General features: G+C 46.9%; 1 protein-coding gene across 1 annotated transcript; it reads left to right on the top strand.

Annotated features, from left to right (window-relative positions):
* Window positions 1-2,257: 2,257 nt before the first annotated feature.
* On the top strand, window positions 2,258-22,527 carry OIT3 (oncoprotein induced transcript 3). The gene is made up of 9 exons (XM_062496235.1): window positions 2,258-2,312; window positions 5,317-5,691; window positions 6,665-6,775; window positions 9,598-9,720; window positions 11,549-11,671; window positions 15,179-15,339; window positions 16,265-16,680; window positions 20,216-20,315; window positions 21,595-22,527. The coding sequence occupies exons 1-9, from the start codon at window positions 2,258-2,260 to the stop codon at window positions 21,772-21,774; spliced, it is 1,644 nt and encodes a 547-aa protein (XP_062352219.1). The 3' UTR covers window positions 21,775-22,527.
* The last annotated feature ends 759 nt before the right edge of the window (window positions 22,528-23,286 follow it).

The raw sequence follows: 23,286 nt of genomic DNA, 5'->3' as shown, positions 1-23,286 counted from the left end.
ATTTTCATTTTGCTTTCCTTCTTCATAGCTTTCAAACAGTACTGGTGGCTTCTTTTAAGAGATTCTAACTTGAGCCTGATTCTTTTTGGGATGTTGGGCACATCAGTCTTTGGGGTGCAAATGTGGAGGTCAGGAACAATGTATTTGCTGGGGAGTGCAGGTCCCACAGAATGCCCTATTGGAATTGTGTCTTCCTCTCAGAGAGTCTCCTTGCAGGGAGGATTTTTGTCTGGGCTTTTTTCCTCAATTTATCTTCTCAGGACTAAATGTTACTGTTCCCTGAGATTGATTGTGGGGGAATTGGAGCTATGAATATACTGAAATTAACTTTCAAAGAAGTGGCGCTGATAGAAGAGTTGCCTCTGGTGCTTCTTCCCAGAAGTGTTTAGAGGTAGCAGACTGTCTTCTCCAGCTTGAGACCACTTAACTAGATGTTATGATGATTTGGGATAGTGTCCTCTCTGGGAATGCTAGGGCATCTCCTGCTTAAAATCCATTCTTGAGAATTTGATAGGGCCTGTAGGTGACACCTTTGAGGCTCCAATTTGTGATGCTGCAGTTCATTTCTCTGTGTTGTCAGCTGTCAGTCACTTACATGTACCTGTCAAAACCTTGTTGTAACAGGCTCATGTACCAGCTACAAAACAAAGGCAGGTGGTGAAGAGGTGCCTCAGAGAGCTGTACGCACCTGTGAACAAACAGAGAGTTCCATTCAGGCTTGTCAGTTATATTTACCTGGCATCAGAAGTGTTGACCAGCCTCTCAATGAAAGTGGCAAAATAGAAATTCTGGTGGCTAGCTGGCTGTATTATTCTCTGTTCAGTTTTAGTTTCTCTTCTGGGAATTCACATAATCACCTCTTGAGGGTTATCTGCCACGATAGCTTTGTGTAGCGAATCTGTTCTCCTTTCCTGTTGTTGGAAAAACCTTTCTGGTACTGCACAGCTGTCAGCACAATACAGCCACAAGAATTTTTTTTTTCCTTATGGGAGCAATAGCAATTATTTATTTGGAGGTTTTTTTGTTGTTCCCTAGAGTTGTTCACCACTGAAAAAAGACTCCTGTGCTGGGGTGAAGAAGAGCAGTATATATTGCACTTCACTCCCAGGGGCACACCCAGATAGAGAGAGGTCACTGAGAATTTTCTGTAATGTACAGGCTCTGCAAGACAGACAAGCACCCTGGTCCCTGTCCTGTGCAAATTCAATAATGGAGCCACTTTTTTTCTGCTGGGATTTGAAGCTTGGTGTCATTTCTTAGGTCGGCCTGCTGCAGAAATGCAGGATGCCAAGGGAATGGGGAAATGCCCACGTTTGCCTGATTGTGTGATTACTGTGTGCTCAGCTGCACTCATTGCTGATGGAAAACTCTTGGGATGGGGTGAGAGGGAAGAGCCTTTTCTGGGTTTGCTGTAGTAAAGAACATGTTTCAGTGTGCTACATCTCAAGCTTGTGGCTGTCACTTGTGCCTCAGCCCAGTTTGGTTTTAACTAGTCAGGAGAAGTTCTCAATTACCCGGTTTTGCATCAAAATTAATTCTATAACGTTTGGATTGGTTTGTTTTTTCAAGGCAAGAGATTGTAAGAGCACTGCAGAAAAGCTGCACTGGTCAGGTTGTGTGAGCAGGAGTGGCAAGGGCCTCTGTGTAGCCTAGAGGACAGCTCATTTCCCTGTGTAACACCAGTCTTTCAGTTTGACTGATGTTCCCATTGTAGCTGTGCTCCAAGCACTCCTGTGCAATCTGTGCTCGGAAGAACCAGTGCTGCTCCTTTGGCCACTATTTCCTGCACTTGAGGCTCCTTAGCTGGTGTTTTCTGCCTGCAGGGAGCTGTGGAGTGTGACTTGTGGAAGGAGCACAGATAACAAACACCCATCTGTTCTTCTTTTCCATCCCTTCGGGATGTCCGGGTGTCCCTGGTTAGAATTCTTCTGTGGATAAGATAGTGGAGGTGTCACTGTGGGACAGTCGGGGCAAAAAACAATAGCAGGTCAAGTCTAAAAAATAAGATTGATCAGTAAGTGCATGCCTGCTGTGTCAGTAAGGGGCAGAGCTGCTCTGGGGAGGTCAAGGCTGGAGCTGTAGCCCACGTCCCTTCAGCTTCTTCCTCTGATAAACTTCCAGGAGAGCAATCATACTTGCTCTGCTGGAAGCCTGGAGTCAGAAGCTCCACTGAGAGGAAGGCTGCAAGAGCTATAACCTGTAAAAGGACTTTCAAGCCCCTGTCCCTTGAGTGGTGACTCTTCCTTGGCTCAGTGGGATGTTCCAATACTTGTTTTTCTTTGTTGTTCATCTCCAGCCAGTGTCTTCGATGGGTGAGTAAAGAGGCATTGCCTGATTTCTGTTTGCTATCTCTAAGGTTCACAGTGAGACTTGGTATTCTTAGGTGAGAGGCTGGAAGCTGGGAGAGATATCCCTTTTCTTTGAAGGTGATGTGAAATTCCTTCCAGTTGGAAAGATCCTTCTGTTCCTTCTGCTCCTTCACAGTGTGAATTCTCCCACAGTGGAAGAATCTCTATTGCCAAGGCACTGTGGGATTTTCCTCTCCCTTTGGAGGACAGACTCTTTGAGTAGACATTATGAACCCTTTTCACCTGCTTCCTTGACAAATCTGAACTGAATTTAGTGTCAAAATGCAGTGCTGCTCCCTTTATTGCTAAGTTGTGCTGGAGCAGAGACCTCCAGTTCACAGTGCACCCAGGATGGGGCACTCACCAGTGCCTGCTGCAGCCTGATTTGTCACCCAATGTGTTTGCTACCATGTCAGCCAGAGAACTAACGACAGCATCAAGCTCACAAATGGAAAAGCTTTGCTTCATAGCCAACACTTGTCAGCCTCAATTGCTCAGGCCATGCAAGAGGCGTTGAGGAAAATAATTGAGCCAATAAAAATGAAAAATAGTGAGCTGGAGACAGTTATTTGTCTCGTGCAAGCCCCCAAGCTTCATGCTGGGGGAGAAGAGGTGAGAGGCTGATCAGTTGCTTCTCTGTTTTTGTGGGAGCTTTTTCTTAAAAACCCAATTTAATTAATTAGAATTTTCAAAACTTTGCTGCCAAAGACTGCCTGGTGTCTGAAGGGGGGCTGGTATGGGGCAGCACTGGCAGTCCAAAGGTGGCTGTGAGGATCTGCAGTGTTCTGAAGAGTGCTATCTGCTTTTTCTGCTTGTTTGCTTGCCCCTCACTCCTGCCAGAAGCTCTCAGGGGAATGAAAGATGGGAGGGAATGCTACCTCAATTCCCCTGATGTGCCTTCTTCCAGCTCCCTCTGAGCTGCTGCACATTCATCTCACTACATTCCGTCTTTAAATTATCTCCTGGATGTTCAGCAGACAATGTAATCTCCCTAGATGAGCATTCCCAGAGCCTGTCTACAAAGGATATTTCATAATTACATGAAAGCTAATGAGAGTGTTGGTATTTTTAGTGCTGCCCAGCTGGGAAGCTGACAGGGCATTCCTGCTTCACCTTGTTTGGCTTTTAACAAACACGAAAACCTTTTCATCTTAGTGACTCACCCTAAGGCCACGCCAAATCCTCTTGTGGAAACCAAGGGAATTACACTGAGGGAAGCCCGGAGGAAGCTCTGTTCAGGACCTAACTTTTCCTTTTGGGAGAAGTCAAACCAGCTTTTGGAGGATGGGATTTGCAGTGGTGCTGCTGCTGTCTGGGGTAAGGGCAGGCAAGCAGAGGCAGGTGAAAAGGAGAGCTCACCAGGGAATGCCTGGTGAATCCCATCGGAGATTGCCTGCTGCATTCCCCTCTCTGCTGCTCAGGAGAATGAGGCTGGTTGTGGTGGCAGTGAATCAGCTCCCCTGCATATCTGAATCGTGGCACTAGAGATTCCTTCATAACCCAGATCCATGCTCCCTGTGCCAGCTCTGCAGCACTCCTGACTCTGGCAGCTGCTCCTGCCTTTTATGCTGGATTTGAGACCAAGTAAAAGGTGTCTCTGGCTGAGGAAGGCATGAGAGATGTTATATTTGTGAGATATTTCTATGAGGTAGCACATCTATGGGATAGATATTTACAGAGGACGCAGCTTAATAAGAGTGAAGTCTGTTCTCTGAAGCACTTGTTTCTCTGACTTTAAAGTGCTACAAATCAAAATAATGAACCAGGATCATTTGTGTTTCTAATAGAAAGAGCACAGTATTCCTCCCTCACCCATACTCCATCGATCACACTGTTGTCAAAACAAAACAGCACAGCTTTAGAACTGCAAAAGGAATGTGCTGTGGAAAGTTGAGGCTGTTCCAGTTTAAGATGCATTTTGTCAGAGTGATTGGTTTTATTAGCCTAATTTAAGAAACGGTAATCAATTTTCCTTACTCAGGGCAGTATTAACTTTCCTTTTGCTCAATAGGGAATTGCTTGTCATGGATAAGTTGTGCTTAATCAGGTATTAAATGTAAGGCAAAATGGAACCTCTGGACTTCCAGTGAGGAAGCTGCCAAATGAGGGTTAATTAGGAGGAGACTGAAAATTTAATGAACACTTAAATTCTTCACTTACGTTCTCCCTATGGTACTCTCACATTTTAATTATTTGCAGAAGGTTCAGAAAGGCCTCTGAAAAGGGACGCACTCCTTGAGCATTGCATGAACAGATATGCACTTACCAAGAAGTCATGTGTTTGTGTCTTGCCCCCACAGATACTCACTTCACTCACAAACAGCTGCTCTGTGCAGAGCAGGAGGGTTTGTGGGCTTGCAAGGAGCACGGCTGTGTTAAGGGTTTAACCAGTTGCTCCCCAGAAGGTCCCAACTCAGGCCTTCATGCCTCTAGATTATAAGATAATGAATCAAAAGGTTTGGCAGCTCAGCTGCAAGGGCTGACACTGGCTGTGGATGGGTTTTAAAAGAGGCTGCATGAGCTGTTTGAGATAGTCCTTTGTTCCAAGGCAGCTGGGAGACTTGCCTGTGACTTCAGGAGCGGCTTGCAGGTGCTCAGTTAGTACTTGAAGGAAGGATTGTTGTCCTAGGCTAGATCCCAGGGTGTGTTTCCTATGGCAAAATGATTAGCTGGACCTCAGATTTGCTTAGATCTTGTTTTTTTCCCTCCCATCAGCTAAACAGCAAATCAAACTGTTGCATAACATTGTGAAAGCTCTGTTCATTTACTTGTTTCTCCAAGACCTTTGAGACGAGCTGTCAGAATTTTCCACAAGGCAACGAGTTTGCTGGCATCACCTTTTCTCCCTAGGGATCTCTCTCTATCACAACAGTTTTGCTAAGTCAGGGACGGAGAAAAAAAAAGAAAAAACACTTTTGTAATTGGTTCTATATCTACCAGCTGCTCTCTCTCTCTGTGTGTGTCCCAGCCTTGGACCCCTGCTCCGCCTACATCAGCCTGAACGAGCCCTGGAGGAACACGGACCACCGGATCAACGGCTCTCACGGGCAGCCCACGTGCGACAGCGGCATCGACGGCGAGTGGTACCGCTTCACGGGCATGGCCGGCGACGCCATGCCCACCTTCTGCATCCCCGAGAACCACTGCGGTACCCACGCTCCCATCTGGATGAACGGCAGCCACCCGCGCCCGGCCGACGGCGTCGTGAGGCGCCAGGCCTGCGCCAGCTTCAGCGGCAGCTGCTGCCTCTGGAACGCCACCATCGAGGTGAAGGCCTGCCCCGGGGGGTACTACGTGTACCGCCTCGCCAAGCCCAGCGTCTGCTTCCACGCCTACTGTGGGCGTAAGTCACTTGTAAACCCCCCCCTTGGTCCCTGGGAGGCCGCCTGGCTCCTGGATTCTCCAGGTCCCTGTGGGATCAGCGAGGTAGTTTCGCCCGCTTTGTTCTAATGGCAGGGTTTTTCCACGGCTGACCTGGCCTTGTGACAGCGGTGGGAGTTTTGCAGCGCTTAGTTAGTGGTTTGTGTCGGTCTCTGTTGTGTTGTCTCAGAGCCAGCATTAAAAAACACACGAAGGAAATGCGTTTTCTTGTGTTCGGGCTTGGTTGTTAGTTAAATCTTATCAAAAAGTACAGAGCATCCAGCAGCACTTCTAGCCACCTGCTAGAAGCAAGCAAAATGGAGTAAGGTCCAGCTGCTACAAGGTCTCTTAAGCTAAACAGTCCAATAGAGAATTAACACCTGTATTATTTATCCTTTTAACCCAATAACTAACTTCCCGTGACCCTCAGTGTGAGGGTCACTGACCAACCAGAATCTACTACCTGAAACCATGAAGAAGGAAGATGAGCATCAAGAGAGACACCACCCCAAATCCTCCATCTTGTCCCGTACCTATTACTATACTATGAAAACCTCAAATTTAAAACCCTTCACCGTGTGAAAGCACACGCTTCTATTTAACTACACACCTGTGATTTTAACTTCATCACTCAAATTTGGAAGCCTTCTCAAAGGCCTCGGGTCAAAAGCAGCATCCTCCTGGGGAGTCAGTGCCAGAAAGCACAGAAAGCTCAAAAACCCAGGTTTCTGGGATCCAACATGGCCTCAGTGATTTAATGCTCCCTGGGGTTTGTCTTATGCAAAGTCAAAATTTGCATCTCTAACCTGCAATAATTAGACTTGATTGCTTCAGCAGGTCAGCTTTCCCAACGTGGGCCAGGGGCTGCGCACGGGGTGGGAAGCTGATGGGATAAATGTTGTGCTTTTGTTACATGCTCAGTGCTTTGTGCTGACATTGTTCTTGTCGTGCCCTAGATTTTTATGACATCTGTGATGTGGTGGATTGCCAGGGCTCCTGCCTGGACACCAGTGACTGCACGTGTTCCCCGGGCACGACACTAGGACCTGATGGCCAGACATGCCTTGGTAAGGGTGGAAATAAGCTGTGTCAGTTACTGGTGCTTTTCTGCCCTTTGTTTCATTGCTCGCATCTCAATCCCTTGCTTTACAAAGCACTATAAAAAATGACATATCCTCAGAGGAGTTTTCCCCTTTGCTGCCTAGAACCCCAGGACCATGATTCCGTAAATGGTTCCAAGATATAGCATCCCATGACTGCATCCATTCTGGTGCCCCTGGAGCTCCATGTTTTTGAGGCTGGGTTTACTTTCTGCATGGTTCAGCTGCTGAAGGCAGTAGCAGAGTATCTGTGCAGGATCTTGTGGTATCACTGTGGCACTCAAGAAGTGCTGTGCAGTCTGGCGTTAGAGATTTCCTCTCGCATGTTCTGTTGAATATTGCTCCTCCAAAAGAAGTTTTGCTGGCTGTTGCAGGGCTGCACACTAAACTTTACCATACTTCCTGCCCTTTTGGGGCATTGTCCAGGGCCTGGGGCTTGAGGAGACCCAAAGAACTGTAAGTTCCACCATAGCTGCAATGGTTTTAGGCAGCATGACAAGGGGGTATTCAGGGAGCTGGCACTTGATGGCAGAGACCAGCATGGCCAGGAGGGAGGTGAGAGCAGAGTGGGCAATGGGGGCTTTGGAGATTTATGGGGATATCCCCATGAAGCTCTGAGAGAGTGGCTGTGGTTGTGTGTGTGGTGCTGGGGGAGAGCACCTGGATTGAGAGGTCAGGAAAATCACATGACAAACCAAAGGGCTGGGAAGGGGTGCCCACTGGGGTGCTGCAGAGCCGCACTTACGGATAGGAAGAGGTAAGGGAGAGGAGGAATCTCATCTGTCACTTGATTTGGTGGTGAAGCTGAAAGCAGAGTTGCTCCAGGAGGCTGTGTGGCAGGTCAGCCTGTTCCATAGGGGCTACACATGAAAAAGAGGCGTGGGTGGTTTCCTTCTTCACACACCCCATGTCTTTGAGCATCAGGGCAGGGCCCACAGTCATTCCAGTGTGTGGAAGGAGCAGCCTGCTCTTCCTGCAGAGTTGCACTTGCTCATGGTGATTCTGGGGAAGGCTTTTGCTTAAGCAGCTCCACTTGTCTGCAGCCAAGTGGTTGACTGAGCTCTCTCAGATAATTAAAAACATTTATTGGCTGCTTCTGTGCAAGCCTTCCAGTCACAGAAGTGCCCTTCACAAGCACTGGTACTCAGTGAATGTGTGGCAGGCTCAAATGAAAGGATTTCCTGCAGCAGGGGGTGCATACAGGAGTCCTGAGCCTGTCTGTGTGTGCTGCAGCTGCTTTCATGCCCCCACAAGCAGGATTTCTGCTCTGCTGCTTCTGCTCCAGATTCCCAGATGGCAGAGCACCTCAGCTGGAATGATCACACTGCTTCACCTACCTGCAGCCTCTCTTGTGTGGCTCTATGATCTTTCTAATAACTTTCTATTCTGCTGAGTAATTGGGCAATCACATCTCTGAGATCAACTGTGCCTTCCTTGTAGAGAAACCAAATAAATCCCTGTTTGTCTTTCCTAAACAGAGAATTGTGCTTCCTTTCCCAGCTCCCCTGAAGAGGGGGACTGAAGCTTCTGCAGTAATGCAGCAGAGAAGCTGTGGCTGTCCCATCCCTGGAAGTGTCTAAGGCCACGTTGGATGGGGCTTGGAGCAACCTGGGTTAGTGGCAGGGGGCAAAACAAGATGAACTTCAAGGTCCCTTCCAACCCAGACCATTCTGTGAAGGTTGAGCAGCTCTGTGCACCTCCCTGTGCTTCTCCTTTGTGTATTACCTGCTTTAAATCCCAGAGCAGAACAGTTGATCCCGAGTTCAATTTTCATTTAGGGGTTAAATAAGGTCTTAGACTTCCTGTCACGCACCCAGCAACTCGGTACATTGCCTTTGACTTCCTCAGTGCCTGTGTCCATGTTCTACTAAGATGTGGTGAAAATCAGCTCAGAACTGCCCTAATCCAGTCTCAAGACAACCAGCCTCCATTCCAGAAGTGTTGCTTGTCACCAGTGGGGAAGAGCAGGGACAGAGGTCTCTGTGTGCTGTAGAACTTGGAAGGATCAGCCAGGGGAATTTTTGAGCCCGGCCCTTGACCAAGACAATCTCTGGGCCCCTCTAACAACATCTCCATGCCTTTGTCAGTAGCCCTTTCCCTCTTCACCTTGTGATTTTAAGCAGCTTTAGTTTTATTTTTAGAAGGGAAAGTATGGAGCCTGTCACGTGTGTGAAAAGCAGTGTTGTGTGAGTCTCCTGGATGTGCTTCCTGCCTCTCAAAGCAGGGTACTGGCCAAGTCTTTGGCTAAAAATACTCAAATCACATTGCTTGTGGAAGGAGACACCACCACCAGCTGCCAGCTGTGGGTACTGTGCATATGTGGGACCACAGATACCTGAGAGAGCTTATCTCTGACCTGTCTGTTAAAATAATACTTTTTTCTTGGTCTTAAGCTTCTGACATCTAATAAATGCCAGCTTCTAAACTGTTTGGATGAAACCCCATGTGAGCATTGATTGATAACTTCAGCATCCTGGCCTGCCTAAGAGAAATCATTCATTTTGTGGCTCAGCAAGAGCAACGTCTGTCTCTTCCTCTCTGTTTGATTTGCTTTTTGCACACACAGATTAAATCAGGTTCAGGAATTAGAATCTCAGAGAACAAAGTACCTTTCAAAAACAAAAAAGAAGGGCAGATAGACACAGAGCAACTTTAGCCTTTACAAAACTTAGGAGGAGTTTTCAGAGCCTTACCAAGAGATTCAAAATCTACTGTCAGTGTTACTAATTTTATAGTGGGATTATCCATTACATTCCAGTGCTTGTTTTTTTGTTTGTTTTTTTTCTTAGATGAAAATGAATGTGAGCAGAATAACGGAGGCTGCAGTGAGTTCTGTGTTAACCTGAAGAATTCCTTCCGCTGTGAGTGCGGGGTCGGGCGCACGCTGGGAAGTGATGGGAAAACCTGTGAAGGTGAGGCATTAGCTACCACAGGCTGCTGGAAACTGTATAAATCATTCCCTTGCAGCACTGGCTCTCTCTTGGCTCCTTGCACCTGGGATTAAATTTCACTGATACCGCCTCTGTGCTTGCCAGAGAGGTTGATACTAAAATATCTTTCTGAACAAGCAGAGAGAATTCTCCTTGTTATTGTCCCTGCCTTGTGCATTTCTGTTAGGATTTGCTTGTGTTTATCTCCATGGGGGACAGGCAGCAGTGGATCTGGAAGATTGACTGTCCAGGCAGAACTTGTTGATGAAGTTGTTGAGATTTTGCCTCTGGAGATTTTTGTGGTAGAGTTTTGTGAGGTCAGATTTAGCAGCGCTGAGTTTTGGCAGCTCACAGTAGGCATGGGGTAATGTCATGACATTAAAATAGAGCATGAGATATTTGCTTTAGCCTCCCAGGATAGAGATTGAGGAGAAGGACTGCCAGTCTGTGGACAGAAGGAAAATTTGGGATTAGGGCAGCATTTTGCTCTTTGGTGTCAGTGGGCTCTGCTGCTCCGTGGAGCTGCCACAGTTCCTTCACAGTGGTGGCACAGCCAGGTTGAAAACCCTTGATAAATTTAGACTGCTGACTTAAAGACCAAACTGTGGGCCTGATGTGTTGTCACTAACAATGTGCAAGCATCCCTGAGCAGAAATAGGCAAACCCAGCAAAAATTGATGTGTGCCTGATGTTTTCTGGGGTGAGCTGTGGAAAATCACTGTGCCCCCTCACACCAAAGCTGCTGTGTAGTGTTCACAGACACTGTGGGGCTTCAGACAAGAAAAACAGCTACAGATGTGCCTCACTTTTTGGTTACCCAAAAGAGCTAAATCTACTCTCTGAGCTCTGCTGGTACATCACTCATCCAGGCAGTGACAGTTTCCTGGGAAATGCTGCTGTGCAGAGTGCTCTTTACTTGTCAAGTTATGTGGAGCCAAAAATGGTCTGTGGGCTTTGTCCCTGCCACATCCAGCTCTGAGCTGCTGAGGCATCACATAAATGAGCTGTGCAATTTTTATTCCCAAGTGTTGCACTCGTCTGACAGGGCTGGAATAGTCTGTTTGGAAACTCGTTTGTTTCTGCCATTCCCCAAGTTGGCTTTTAGGGCCTTTGATATATCATTTAATTTCCCTTCTGTAAGAAGGATGGTGCCTTTCATGAGTTTAACACTGCTGCTGGGGATTTTTACAATCTTGTTAGTGAGTTTTATTTCTGAAGATGTGCCCTCAGCTTTGCGAGCCGGTAGAGAATGGGATGTGAGGTGTGAGCCACCTCACAGCTTGTTGCTAAAAAGAACAATTGCAAGAGATTTAGCTTGATTACATGAGCTGGTGAGGCTGAGTAGAGTTTAAAGTATCTCAAAATTTACATTATTATGCTTTACCCATTGCTTTGAATCTTATGGGGTGTTTGGTCTGTTATTTTCCATGCACTGTATAGGATTGAGTGTGGGGTTTCCATTCTTTTCTTTACATTTCAGTGAAAACCACACAGTGATTTGTGATGGCAGGCTCGGGGAGAAATATTTTATATTTATGATTCGCTTATCTTATGTTGTTTTACTGAGAAAAGTAGTATTCATCTAGCATATTCATCCCAAAGGATGAATAAAATATCAAGCCATTAAGGTTATTTGAAAGAAAAAAAATCATGATGCTCTGCGTAAATAAAAGTCTACAATTAGAAAAGGGATCTCCACCTCATTTTCTGGGAAACAAACTGTTGCCTTTGAGCTGTATTGTTCAGACTGTTGGTTGGTCAGGGGTTTGTTGGGGTCTGCAGGATGCGCTGATTTTCCTTTCTTTCCCAGAAATTGAAGGCTGTCACAATAACAACGGAGGCTGCAGCCACACCTGCATTGAAGTGGAGGACACCTACCAGTGTGAATGTCCCAGGGGACTTGTTCTGTCAGAAGACAACCACACTTGCCAAGGTAGGTCAACAAAATCTCCCTGGCAGCCTCTGTCCCCCAAGGGATTGTCTGAAGGAACTTCTCTTCTTGTTTTTGCTGTCTTCTCTTAGTCAGTCCTTTCTAGTTGGGTTAATGGAGCTTTGTTACTTATGACAGACCATCCAAAAGTGAGAGCCTGGAGATGTTGGTCTTGTATCCAGGCAGGAGAACAGCCACATGGCCCAGCTTGAGCACATCTTGCATCATGTTAATTGTAGGGCAGTGTTCTCTTATGAGTAACACTGCTTAACATCTCCCATTATACTGCTCTGTGCATGCCTCTGACAAATTTCTGCTGTTAGAACTGACATTTTCCATGCTTCAAACTTGAAAGTCTCAGCTAAAGCAGTTCTTTCAAGAACAGGGTTAAAGAGATAGGCATGTTTTTTTCCCCGAGTTTGCCATTCCAGTAAGCACTCCTATGCCTTGAAGCAGGGCACTAGCTTTGATATTAGGTGCTCCTGCTGCCCCTTGGAAAAGTGCCCGGGATAGCATCTAAAAATTGACTGTTACTTCTGCTCTGTAGAGGCCAGGGCAACGTTATCCTTGGAGAACCTTCCATCTGAACTTTCCACAGGGAGTCCTTCATGCTGAGTCACTTGTGCCTATGGTATGCACATGGAATAAACAAGCTCCCTAGATTTTGCAAAGATTTCTTTTGCAAATGCATCCAGGCTGCCAGGAGCCTGGTGTTGCCTGGTGTGCTCAGAGAACCTCCTGCAGTCTGATGTGTCACAGAGTGCTCAGATATCTGTCAGAGGGACAGATTTGGGCTTCATGGTGGCCAAAAGGGCAGGAATGCCTCAGAGAAGAAGTTGGAATGGTTCTACTTTATGGAATTTCTGCTTTTTAAGATTTTTAGAAATGCAGGGCTCCCAAGGGTGAGCATTGCCCACTTGGGATCCAGCAGTGCTGGTGGGGGTTTCCAGGAGCTGTGATCATGCTCACTGTTTGAATGTCTGGTTGATGGACACAGGCCAGAACAGAGTGATGTTTTTCAGTCTTAGGTCCCTGAGGCAACCCCAGCAGGGTTGGAAGTCCTGGATTTCCCAGCCAGGGTTTCTGCTGCTTGTGAGGCTGCTAATGAGAGCAGCAGCACTGCTGGGAGCCAGGCTGGGGCTCAGGATACATCTCATAAAGTGAAATTGCCTGTTCTTTTGTATTCATGAATTTATCTCCCCATGCTGTGGCCTGCGATTCTGAGCAAGTATGGAACTGTACCACCCAATTTTTTATGACACCTAGTCAGGTTTATATTGGTTCAATTAACAGTGCAGGGCAGGCACAGTAGCCTGAAGCACTTTGATCTGCAGCCTCTCTACCCTCCTCTGCACTGTCTCCACATTCAGAACAAATATTAATAATCTTGCACAGAAATCAGAGTTTGGAGGCTGCAGTTTTTCCATAAAGATACCGGCCAGCAAAATACTTGGAATTTTGCAGCCCATCCTAATACCCCAACTCTTCCTGAAGAGTAGGGATGAAATGCTCTTCCCCTCCATTCCCTGCCCAAATTTTTGTGCAGGCAAGCAGGTTTTATGTTTGTAGCAGTGGTTCAGGGCACCCCAGCACCAGAGAGTCTGTTCTGCTGAGCAGTCTGTGCAGGAAGACAGCCTCTGCTCCAAGCAGCAGCACTTCAAAAGGCCAAGGAAGGAGCCAAAGACTGGAATATTGTGCCAGTAGCAATGGCAGACAGAAATGAGCATTGGACTTGCCACAGAAGCTTTCTTCCAGGGTCAGGTGCTCAGAGGCATTGGTGCAAAACAGAGCTTAAAGTGGATATGAGGAGGCTTTCCCAGTTCTCACAGGTGCTCTGAGAAGTATGAGGGTGAAGAACTAAAATGTTTGACACATTTTTGGCACACACACTGGATGTTTTCCCAAATAGCCATGAGTTGGCTTAAGCCAGGAGGTTTCCTTCACTTGTTTCTGTGTCCAGGTGGTGAAGGGCACATGGCTCCTGCAGCTCTGGAGCATGGGGAAAATAGAGTCTTTTCTTTCTCCCCCTTTGTGCCAGTTAAAGACATGTAGAAACAGAGAGATCCTGAACCAAATCAATCCTGAACTTCAGAGAATTGCAGTTGGGATCCAGATCTCTTGCCCTGAATGTCCCCTTTATAAAAGCAGTACATTTCCTTATTTACCAAGGAGCCCTAGAACAGCGAGTGTTTAAATCCAGAAGAAACCAATCAGTTCTACAAAGGATGTTCCTCTCTGTCTGCTGTGTTCCCCGAGTCCTTTTGTCTGCTCCTGAGCCATTTGACATCTCAGTTATTCCCACTTGCCTTCTGCTGCCAGTGGAGGGAAGGTTAAGGTAATTTTTAGTTCTTTAAGCTTCTGTTCTAACCCAGCAGTGTCATTATGGGAACATATTGCTTTCGGCACTCTGCATACATTTTAGCATATCACTTTGAAATTATCGAGTTTTAATCAAAAATCCACCCTGGAGGCACTCAGAGGCTGTTGCAAATACCTGAACTGGGACAGGGAAGTTTTTAAAGGGGAGTGAAATGCCTGTTTTAGCAGTGTGCCTTAAATCACATATCCAGAATCCTAAATTATATAATTATTGAAATTAAGAGAAGTCAGGTCATAGGAATGTCAAGGACTGGGACCCCAGTTTTGTCAAAAATCTTGGGAAACTAGTATATTTGCAAAAAAGGTTTTGTTGTGGGATTTTAAAATACAATAAGTGTAAATCCTGCAGAGGGTTTGTTTTTCTGGCTGAAACCAGGATATGTGCTACAAGTATGTTTGTCCTGTCTCTAACTGAACTGAATAATCCCAAGGAATATTTATACAGCAAATACTTTTTTTATTGAAGATTATTCTCTCTTCCTTCATTTTTTATGTTGTCCAAGCTCTGTTCTCTCCTGCTTCTTATGTAATGAAACTTTAATGTACAAAAAATTCACACGGAGGCCTGTATTAAAATTTAAAGGTTGGAAGGAGGTGGAATGAGTGAGCTAATTGGGTTTGTTTGTCAGAGCTGGGTTTATTGCTTATAAAAATATTATTATGGCGTTTTGAGGTGCTTCCATTTTAGCTCGGTATCTATATGGAATTACTCTGCCTTGTTTCAGGATGTTCTGGGTTTGATGTAAAATCTGATTAAGGGTCTTAAAAAATGGCTTTGCCTGGGGTGTTGTGAATTTGATACCCATATCTGGCAAAGGCTCTTCCCAGGACATCGCAGTGCAAGAGATATCAGCCAAATCTGTGCTGAATATTAAAGTGAAGCTGGAAAACACAGCTAAGTTTCTGCTGCAAGTGCAGTGATTGTCTTCATTGCTTTCTGAGGCATTGCTGTGGCTGGGGAATTTGGGGCAGTGGCAGCTCTGGTTTGTGTTGTGTAGGTGGGGAATGCAAGGTGGGTAGTTAGGTTACCATAAATGCTGTCTATGATTCCCCCTTTTTTCCCCCCAGTTGTAACTGGTATAGCCCTTCCCCAGCTCACTGGTAGGTTTATTCTGGGGACTTCTCTTGCAGTTCCAGTGCTGTGCAAGTCCAGCTCTATTGAGGTGAACATCCCCAAGGACCTGGTTGGAGGCCTGGACCTTTCCCTCATCAACACCTCGTGCAAAGGCGTGTCCAACGGCACTCACGTCAACATCCATTTCTCCCTGAAGTCCTGTGGCACTGTGGTAGATGTATGTACACCTATTGCAGTCTCTGGGATTTGGGGGGGTTGGCTGTGGGGAATAAAGCTGATTTAGCTGTACCCTCAGAGCCATTTCCTGTGTTGCCATGCAGCTGCCCTCAGAGTAGACCTGGGCTGGCATTCCAAAGTCAGAGAGCTCGTTCCATCCCCCCTCCAGCAGTGTGTGTGTGTGTGTGACAGCATGGGTGCTGCTTTCTGCTCCCCTCCCGCTTCACAAGGGTAGAAGGTACAAGTGCCCTCACTCTCTCCTCCTGCTGAGACAGATTCTGCTCTCCTGGTAATGTTTCAAAAGTTAAACTGGAAACTGGTGAGGATCCAGATGGCAGAGGGGTAGCAGAAGTGTGGTGCATTGAACCCCGAGGTTCTTGGTTGATCTGTGAGGATGAGCAGCATCATTCTGGGGATCCTCAATAATAGTTCTGAAAAAAACTGTTAGATGAGGAAGGAATTTTTACATAATGGTCAAAATTCCATTCTCCTGGGCTGCTAATCGCTGTAACATCAAGGCCACAAGGAAACTGTTTCTTGTGGAGAAATCTCCATAAATAAAGAGGGAAGTCTCTTCTCCCGAGTAAATTGGTGAAAGAGTATTTTAGAAATAGCAAACTAACAGAGTTGTTTTCTGTATATTTTCAATATGAAAGAAAAGAAGTGTGGGGGAGGAAAAATGGTCTAAAGTTTTATTCTGAGATTTTTTTTTCCCTTATAGTTTCTAGTAATAAAGTTTCTCTTTATAGCATTTAAAATTAAGCCTATTTTGCCTTCCTCCTAATCCTATCTCACAACAAAATAATTTCAAATTAGCAAGCCAAAACCAGTACAGGATGTAAATTCACAAGCCGGGCCTTCAGCCTCTGCTCTGAGCGTCAGCCTAGAGAGATCTTTCTCAACCATCTCCCCTTTCTTTGCTGCAGGTAATAAATGATAAAATCATTGCCACCAACCTGGTGACTGGCTTGCCCAAGCAGACCCCGGGCAGCAATGGGGACATCATTGTGCGCACCAGCAAGCTGCTGATCCCGGTGACGTGCGAGTTCCCGCGCCGCTACACCATCTCCGAGGGCTACGTGCCCAACCTCAGGAACTCTCCCTTGGAAATCATGAGCCGCAACCAGGGCGTCTTCCCCTTCACCCTGGAGATCTTCAAGGACAAAGATTTTGACGAGCCCTACAGGGGTGCTCTGCCCACCCTCAAGCTTCGGGACTCCCTGTACTTTGGGATCGAGCCCTTGGTGCACGTCAGCGGACTGGAGACGCTGGTGGAGAGCTGCTTTGCCACTCCCACCTCAAAAATCGATGAGATTCTGAAGTACTACCTGATTCAAGATGGGTGAGCTCACTGTTCCCACTCTTGTTGGCAATTTAATGTGAATTGGCAGTGGGGCTGTGTTGTCTGTATGATGCGGGAAACACTGTCCCTTCTCCGCAGAGCCTGTCTGCCCTGCTTGTAGCAATCACCAGCAGCCATCAGGCTGAAACCACCTGTCCCATCAAAAGGAATTGGGAGAAACTGTGGGTGGCAGTAAAAGAGGTTCCTCCGAGTGCAGCCTTTGCAGGGTGTGTTTCCCTGTCATTAGCCTTGTGGATAATTGAGTTGGCTCCTGTAGAAAAGATTCTCTTTCCTGATATCCTCTCTCTCTGCCAGCCACAGAGTGCCAAGGCAATGTGCAGAACCCCCATGGCCATGTGCTGCTGCCAGGCAGCTGACACAGCAGCTGGAGCGAGTTCTTAATTTTCTCATAATGGCCTTATTACAGCACGAGCCAGAAGAGCCCATTGCTAGTCCTGGTGGGAGCTGCAGGAGAATTCTTTGCTTTGCTCTCCCTGATGCCTGCCAGTGCAATAAACTTTGGGTCTTTCAGTTTGGCTGTAATTTTTCGAGGTGTTTGAGGTTAGTGATCATTCCAGGATATGCTAAAAACAATTTTGTGCAGATCTGTGGGTTCACTGTTGTCGTGGCTTTTGTGTCAGAGGTTTTGGGAGCCTTGCTGTGGGCTCAGCTGTGGCTCCTGAAATTATCCCTCTTTTCAGACACTTCTTTGGGTGCTGAAATGACTGTGCCATGCAACAGCATTGCTGTGGAGTGTTTGCACCCAGCTGCTTAACCAGACAGCTCTGAGGAAATGTCATAGTTGTGAGGCAGTCTGCTGTCCTCTAGGAAGGGAAATCCAGCCAAAGGAGTATCTAAGACATACCCTAGAGTTGTAGCCTGATAGTCAAGGGACTGTGCTTGTGTAAGTTCTGTATGTTGCCTGACACACCATTTAGTGGTAACAACAATCATGTCCTCAGCTGCCAGACTAAATCATCCACTGTTATGTCCAGCTGCTGATGGCAAGTCCTGTGTGATTGTCTTGTAGCAAAAGGGTAATGTAAATGTGAAGTACCCAAAAATACTGTTTTCATTTCCTTCTGACAGGATTTAGCGTTATCCTGCTCTCCTTCCGTCCTAGGCTGCAGTCCTTCTGGGCCCAAGATTTCTGGGCTTTATGAGCAGATCTGTAATGGAAAAATTGATTTTATCAACTCCCTGGCTTGGCTGTTCCCTTGGACCATTCACGGAGTCAAGGCCCCAAACATTCATTCGTTTCTCCCCATGAGTGAAAATGATGGGGTTCAAAACAGCAGTCAAAACCTGAGCTGGATGGAGAAGGGAAGAAGGCAGGAAATGTCATCCCTTGCATTCATCCCAACACTGCTTGGAGGATTTATGGCACCAGCAGTCCCTTGGTACCTGCAGAGGGCATTAAAACTTCACTGAAGGGAAAAGTGCTCCACTCTACAGCCATCACTGCAGCCCCAGTGTCCCCAGTGATTCAAAATTAAATTATCTTGAATACACTGCTAAGTTGTCCCTGCTCCAAACACTTCTGTAATAACTCAGTTTCCTTCTAGAATTCCAGCCCCAAAAGCCCATGGCAATAAAGATGGGATTTTTGTATCAGTTTATTAGGATCAGACCTGTAAGAGTTAACTGCATATTACAAAGGGAAACACTGTTTAAATTGGAGGGGCTATACTTTGGGCTGAAGAATGGGAAGGTTCCCTCTCCCGCTGTCTTCTCTGTTAATTGCCTGCCTTCTGGAAACAAAATGAACCAAAGGCATTGACCGATGGCACAGCCGATAAACATCGAAGCTCTCCGGGGCATCTGGAGCAAGGTCATGTCACTGGTGAGGTCAGGAGCTATGATTCAGCAGAGCCCGGGGTGGTTAAGGTACTTCCATTGCAAAGCTCTTCTTGTTATGCCTCAGGCTGCCCCATTTGTTAGGCTGAGGTGGATATTTCATTGTGTAAGCCTTCCTTTCAACCCTGAGCCCAGAATAAGAGGGTCAGAGCACAGCTCCCACAGCACTGCCACTCTCCTTCTCAAACCTAAGCAGATTATGCACAGGTGATTTTCCCCGTATCCTTACCAGGTTCACCCCTTTTCCTTCCATACCTGTCTCTTCTCACCTCTCCAAAGTGGGCAGCAGGGCCTCTGGGGGTTTCTTAGGAGAGTGGGATATGGTCTGGCCCCACAAATGCAAAAGCACTTGCCCTTGTGGCTCATAAGGTTTCTGAGCTGGTTTTGTCTATGTATCTCTGATTCCTTTGTGGTGTTCTTCTACTTTCCCCTCTCCCTAGCCTCAAACCAGTAGGTTTCCTTCTACCAGTGTGGGGAACCTTTAGGGAACCTGGAATTTAGGAGTCAGTTTGAACCAGTGTCCAATAATCATCACAGTTTATGTGCCCACAAATGAGAACATACCTATGAGTTGGCTTCCCGACCCTAGAGCTTGGCCACTCACGTATGAAAAGCCTTTTAGCTGTCATTCCTTATGACCAGATGCCTTGGTTGAAAAGGAATTTTAACAACTTAGAGATTGCCAAGCGTTCCAGTGAAGGCAGAACTGCTCTTTTACAACTCAGCATGTCAAGCATCAGCATTGCTGACAGTGCCATGCACATTTCTCATGTAAAGATGGGAGCTGAAGCTTGCTGCAAGAGCAACATTTTGTGCTACACCAGTACCTCTTGTCTCTTCCACCACTGCTTTGTTTTTTGTTTTGTTTTTTTTTTTAATATCTTTCAAAGAGCACATTTTTGGAATTAACTTGCTAGAAAGGATGAGCTGCATTGCAATGCAATATCACAGCAGCATCAGGGCCTCTCAAGATGCCCAAGGTTTTGCAATAATCAGCACTAATTACTGAGCCACCATAACTTTTTGTCTGTCAGACTCTTAGGTAGGCTGTACCTGGAATGTAACTTGTTGTAAAAGGAGTTTATTTATTTTTCTTGCAGTTGGGCAACCTCTTCTACCATCTTGCATTCCTAGTGATGGAAAAACTGAAATCATAAATTTTTGGTGTAGTGAATTTGAGCTGTTTGACTAAATCCAGCAGGAAAGCAAAGCAAATCTGGGTTTTTGTTGTTTTCATCATCTCTCATATTTTAGTAATGTGGGTGCAGGCCGCTTTATTTTAAGCATAATTTATGTGCATATCTACGTGTATACAGTAAGCACATAGCACATTCTGTAGTGTGTAACACTGCAGGCTGTTGCACAGGAAGGTGAAATGAGGACAGAGCTGCCTGCAGCTTGCTGGAAGTCCCTCTCTGAGGGGACTGGGCCACGTCCTGCCAGCCCTCTGCTGCTGAGCTGTTCCTTGTCTGGAGATGCTATTAGCAACGCTGCTGTTTTTCCCCATCATTCCCCACTTTTCTCCTGTGGCCAAAGAGGAAGTAGCAGAGATGGTAGCTGAGCCTGGGAGAACCAATCGCTCCTTTTCCTTCTCTGGTTAAGCAGGCTGGAATGTCTTTTCTCTTTCTTTTTCCATTTCTGGGAAACCCATTAAAGCCTATCCCTCTGCTCTCCTCAGCTGTGTTTCTGATGATTCTGTGAAGCAGTACACGTCAAAGGACCACCTTGCCAAGCATTTCCAGGTTCCTGTGTTCAAGTTTGTGGGCAAAGACAACAAGGTAAGCTCAAAACTCAACACTTAGATATTTCATGGGCTCTGATACAAGTGATGAGCCTCAGCACCAAGTTGGAAAAGGGTGTGGAAAGGTTGGCCCAAGGCAGGTGCTGCTGTGCCTGTTCCAGCAGTTGTACCTTACAGGAGCCTGACACAGGTACTTCAGGAGAGACTGATAAAAACAACTAAAATTAAAATATGAAGGACAGTTTTGGAGCATCACTGCCACAGCAGGCTAAAATCGTTGTCACTTCCAGGGTGGTCTTGGTGGACCCTTGTTTGCTGGATGAGAGAAGTGTTCTCAGTCACCAGGCACATTTCATAGTGCCCTGTCTTTAAAACAACACAGTTTTTAGTTTGGGATCTCTTCTACCTTGTGTCTTCTCTAGCTCTTGTGAGTACAGATGCCAGGACTCCAGTCAGAAGGCAACCACACTGCTTAATTCAATGTGAAACCAGGCTGTCTCTCTGGGGCAGAAGCTCTGTAGTGGGAGGACTGTGGAAGGATAATGCCATTTTCCTAATGCAAATAACTTTCCTTTCTGTGTTGGAGGAAATTGGATCTTCCAGTCCTCATTATGCTCAGCCAACACTGCCTGCTCTAGCTACTGGAGAGCCCCAGTAGGGTTAAAACAAATGAGATCTTCTAAAATTCAGAAATTTTCCCTGGCTTTCTGATTACCCCTGCTGCCTCCAACCTGCATCCTCCCGTTCTGCACAATGAGAAGTCTCTCCAAGTCTTTGTGGCTGCTGCTTGCAGGGATCTTCCCTTGCTCTCCTTGTCACTTACAGGGCAGGGAGCAGAAATCCTGTCACTGCCTTTGTTGTGCAAGGAGAAAAGGCAGCTGTCTCCTTGCTGTTTTGCATTCTCCCTCTTCCCTCCACATAGCCTCTCATCACCCTGTGTGTTCCTCCTTTTTCCCCTCGGTTTCCTGGCTGTGTTTTCCCAGCTCGCTTGAAATTCTCTTGCACGTCTCCGTCAATCCTTGCGAGGCTTGCCAGTTCATGTGAGCTCTTCCAAGCTGATTCCTGCCATCTTCACCCCTTCACCTGGAGGATCATTTCACACCTTCCTGTTCCCTTCGTTCCCCACTCCTGGCTCCGAGATCTCAGCCAGGCTCTCTGGAGAGGGCGCGCAAGGAAACGGCCGGAGCGGCCGTTGGGGCCGCGGATGGCGACGCCGGCCACGGGCCGTGCGCCCGTGGGAACGGCGCGGCGCTGGCTCCGGCGGCCAGCGGTCCCCGGAGCCGTGCGCTGAGCCTCGCGCTGTGTCCCCACCGCAGGAGGTGTTCCTGCACTGCCGCGTCCTCGTGTGCGGGGCGCTGGACGAGACCTCGCGCTGCGCCCAGGGCTGCCGGAGACGCGTGCGCAGATCCGCCGAGCGACGGGGGCGGGAGGAAAATGTTCACGTGGCAGACCGCGTCCTGACAGGAGGCCCCATCAGAATCGACTTTGATGACTGACACCACCCTCTGGAGCAGCATCCCTGGCCTTCTTTGTCACTGCCTTCTGTTGTGGTTGCTTGAGAAACAAGAAGTATTTGTTAAGGCTCCGCTTGAACCTCAGGACTCATTTCCTTAACTACGTGATGGTTGTTTCTGAAGTATTTTGGGCCCAAGGGGGAGGCCTTGGAGTGTGACCCAAACTGCAGAACAGTTTGGTTTTATCTGCGTTTGTCCCCAAGAGCCCTTCAGCTGAAGGGACCCTGTTTCTTTGCAGGCCGGAAGTGTTACCCAATTTTGCCTTTCCACACATCCACTTACAGGCCCCAGGACTGTTTGTCCTTGACTAAACAAATGTTATCCAAGCCCTTCTTGCATCAGACAGTACAAATAGTATCATAGCTGAGTGTGTTTGCTGCACAGCTCTGAGAGTGATGCTGAAGCTTTCGGGTGACTGTTAATAAAAAGGTGTATAAAATATATCTCATCACGTGTAAGTTCCTTGGAGCAATGCAATTTGTCATTACCGGCAGCTAAAGCTCAGATCTATCATAGGCACATTTAAATGTGATTTTAAATAGCAAAAGGTATTTAATGAGGTTTGCTTTTTTTAATGGCTCTTGATAGTTGCATGAAGTTTAATAGTGTTTCCTCCTGTATTTAGTGTATCATTATTCTTCTCCCTCTTCTCCCACCACCAAAAATGCCTTTCCTGAGTGCTATAGCACCTTGATTGTAAGAGAAATACCATTAAACATCTGTACACACCCCCTTCCCACTCGTGCTGCTGCCAAGTGTTTGTTTGGAAGTTGTGATGCATTCCTCTGGTTAGGGAGGCCATGGTTCCAACAAAGGAACAGAGGGGAATGCAAACAGAGGAATGCACATTAATTATTTATAGCAATCACTGGTAAGGTGGGCAGTTCTCAGGGCAGGGCTGTCCCCAGTGAGCCTGCTGACAGGAGACACAGCAGCATTGTCTGAGTGGCTGTGGCAGGGGACACAATTACTGCTGATGGTGGTGGCATCGTGCTTGTCAGGAATCTTTTTGGGCTGTCAAGCTCCTTCCAAAGAAAATATAACGGATGTGATCAGCTCAGGCTCCTCTGGGCTTCACTGAGCTGTGTGGTAAAGGATATTAGGGATGTGGGGTGGAAGGGAGGAAGCACAGCCAGCAGTGAAGGACAAGTTAGGAGGGGCAGGGCTGGAGGATGAGGGGAAGTATCCATCTCCACTGGTGGCAGTGGCACTGCAGTGCGTTCCCTGGCTTTTCTACAAGAAGCTTCTCAGGGTGCAGCTCAGTCCTGCATGGTTGGAGGTCTGCTGGAAGCCCCCCCCCCCCCCCCCGCCAAACTTCATCACCCGTGTTCGGCTTTGTTTGGAGCAGCCAAATTGCTGCAAAAGCCAAAGTTTGCTGCTGCTCTCAAATGGAAGGGGAATCCAATTGAAGGGACCATTTAGAAGGGAGTCACAAATCACCTCAAACATGTCAACCTATTTCACAGATTTATTTGTTCTGGCAAGTGAGATTCC

This window comes from Cinclus cinclus, chromosome 7 (genome assembly GCF_963662255.1).
Source record: "Cinclus cinclus chromosome 7, bCinCin1.1, whole genome shotgun sequence".
Classification (NCBI taxonomy): domain Eukaryota; kingdom Metazoa; phylum Chordata; class Aves; order Passeriformes; family Cinclidae; genus Cinclus; species Cinclus cinclus.
This window is presented reverse-complemented; position numbering and strand designations above follow the sequence as displayed.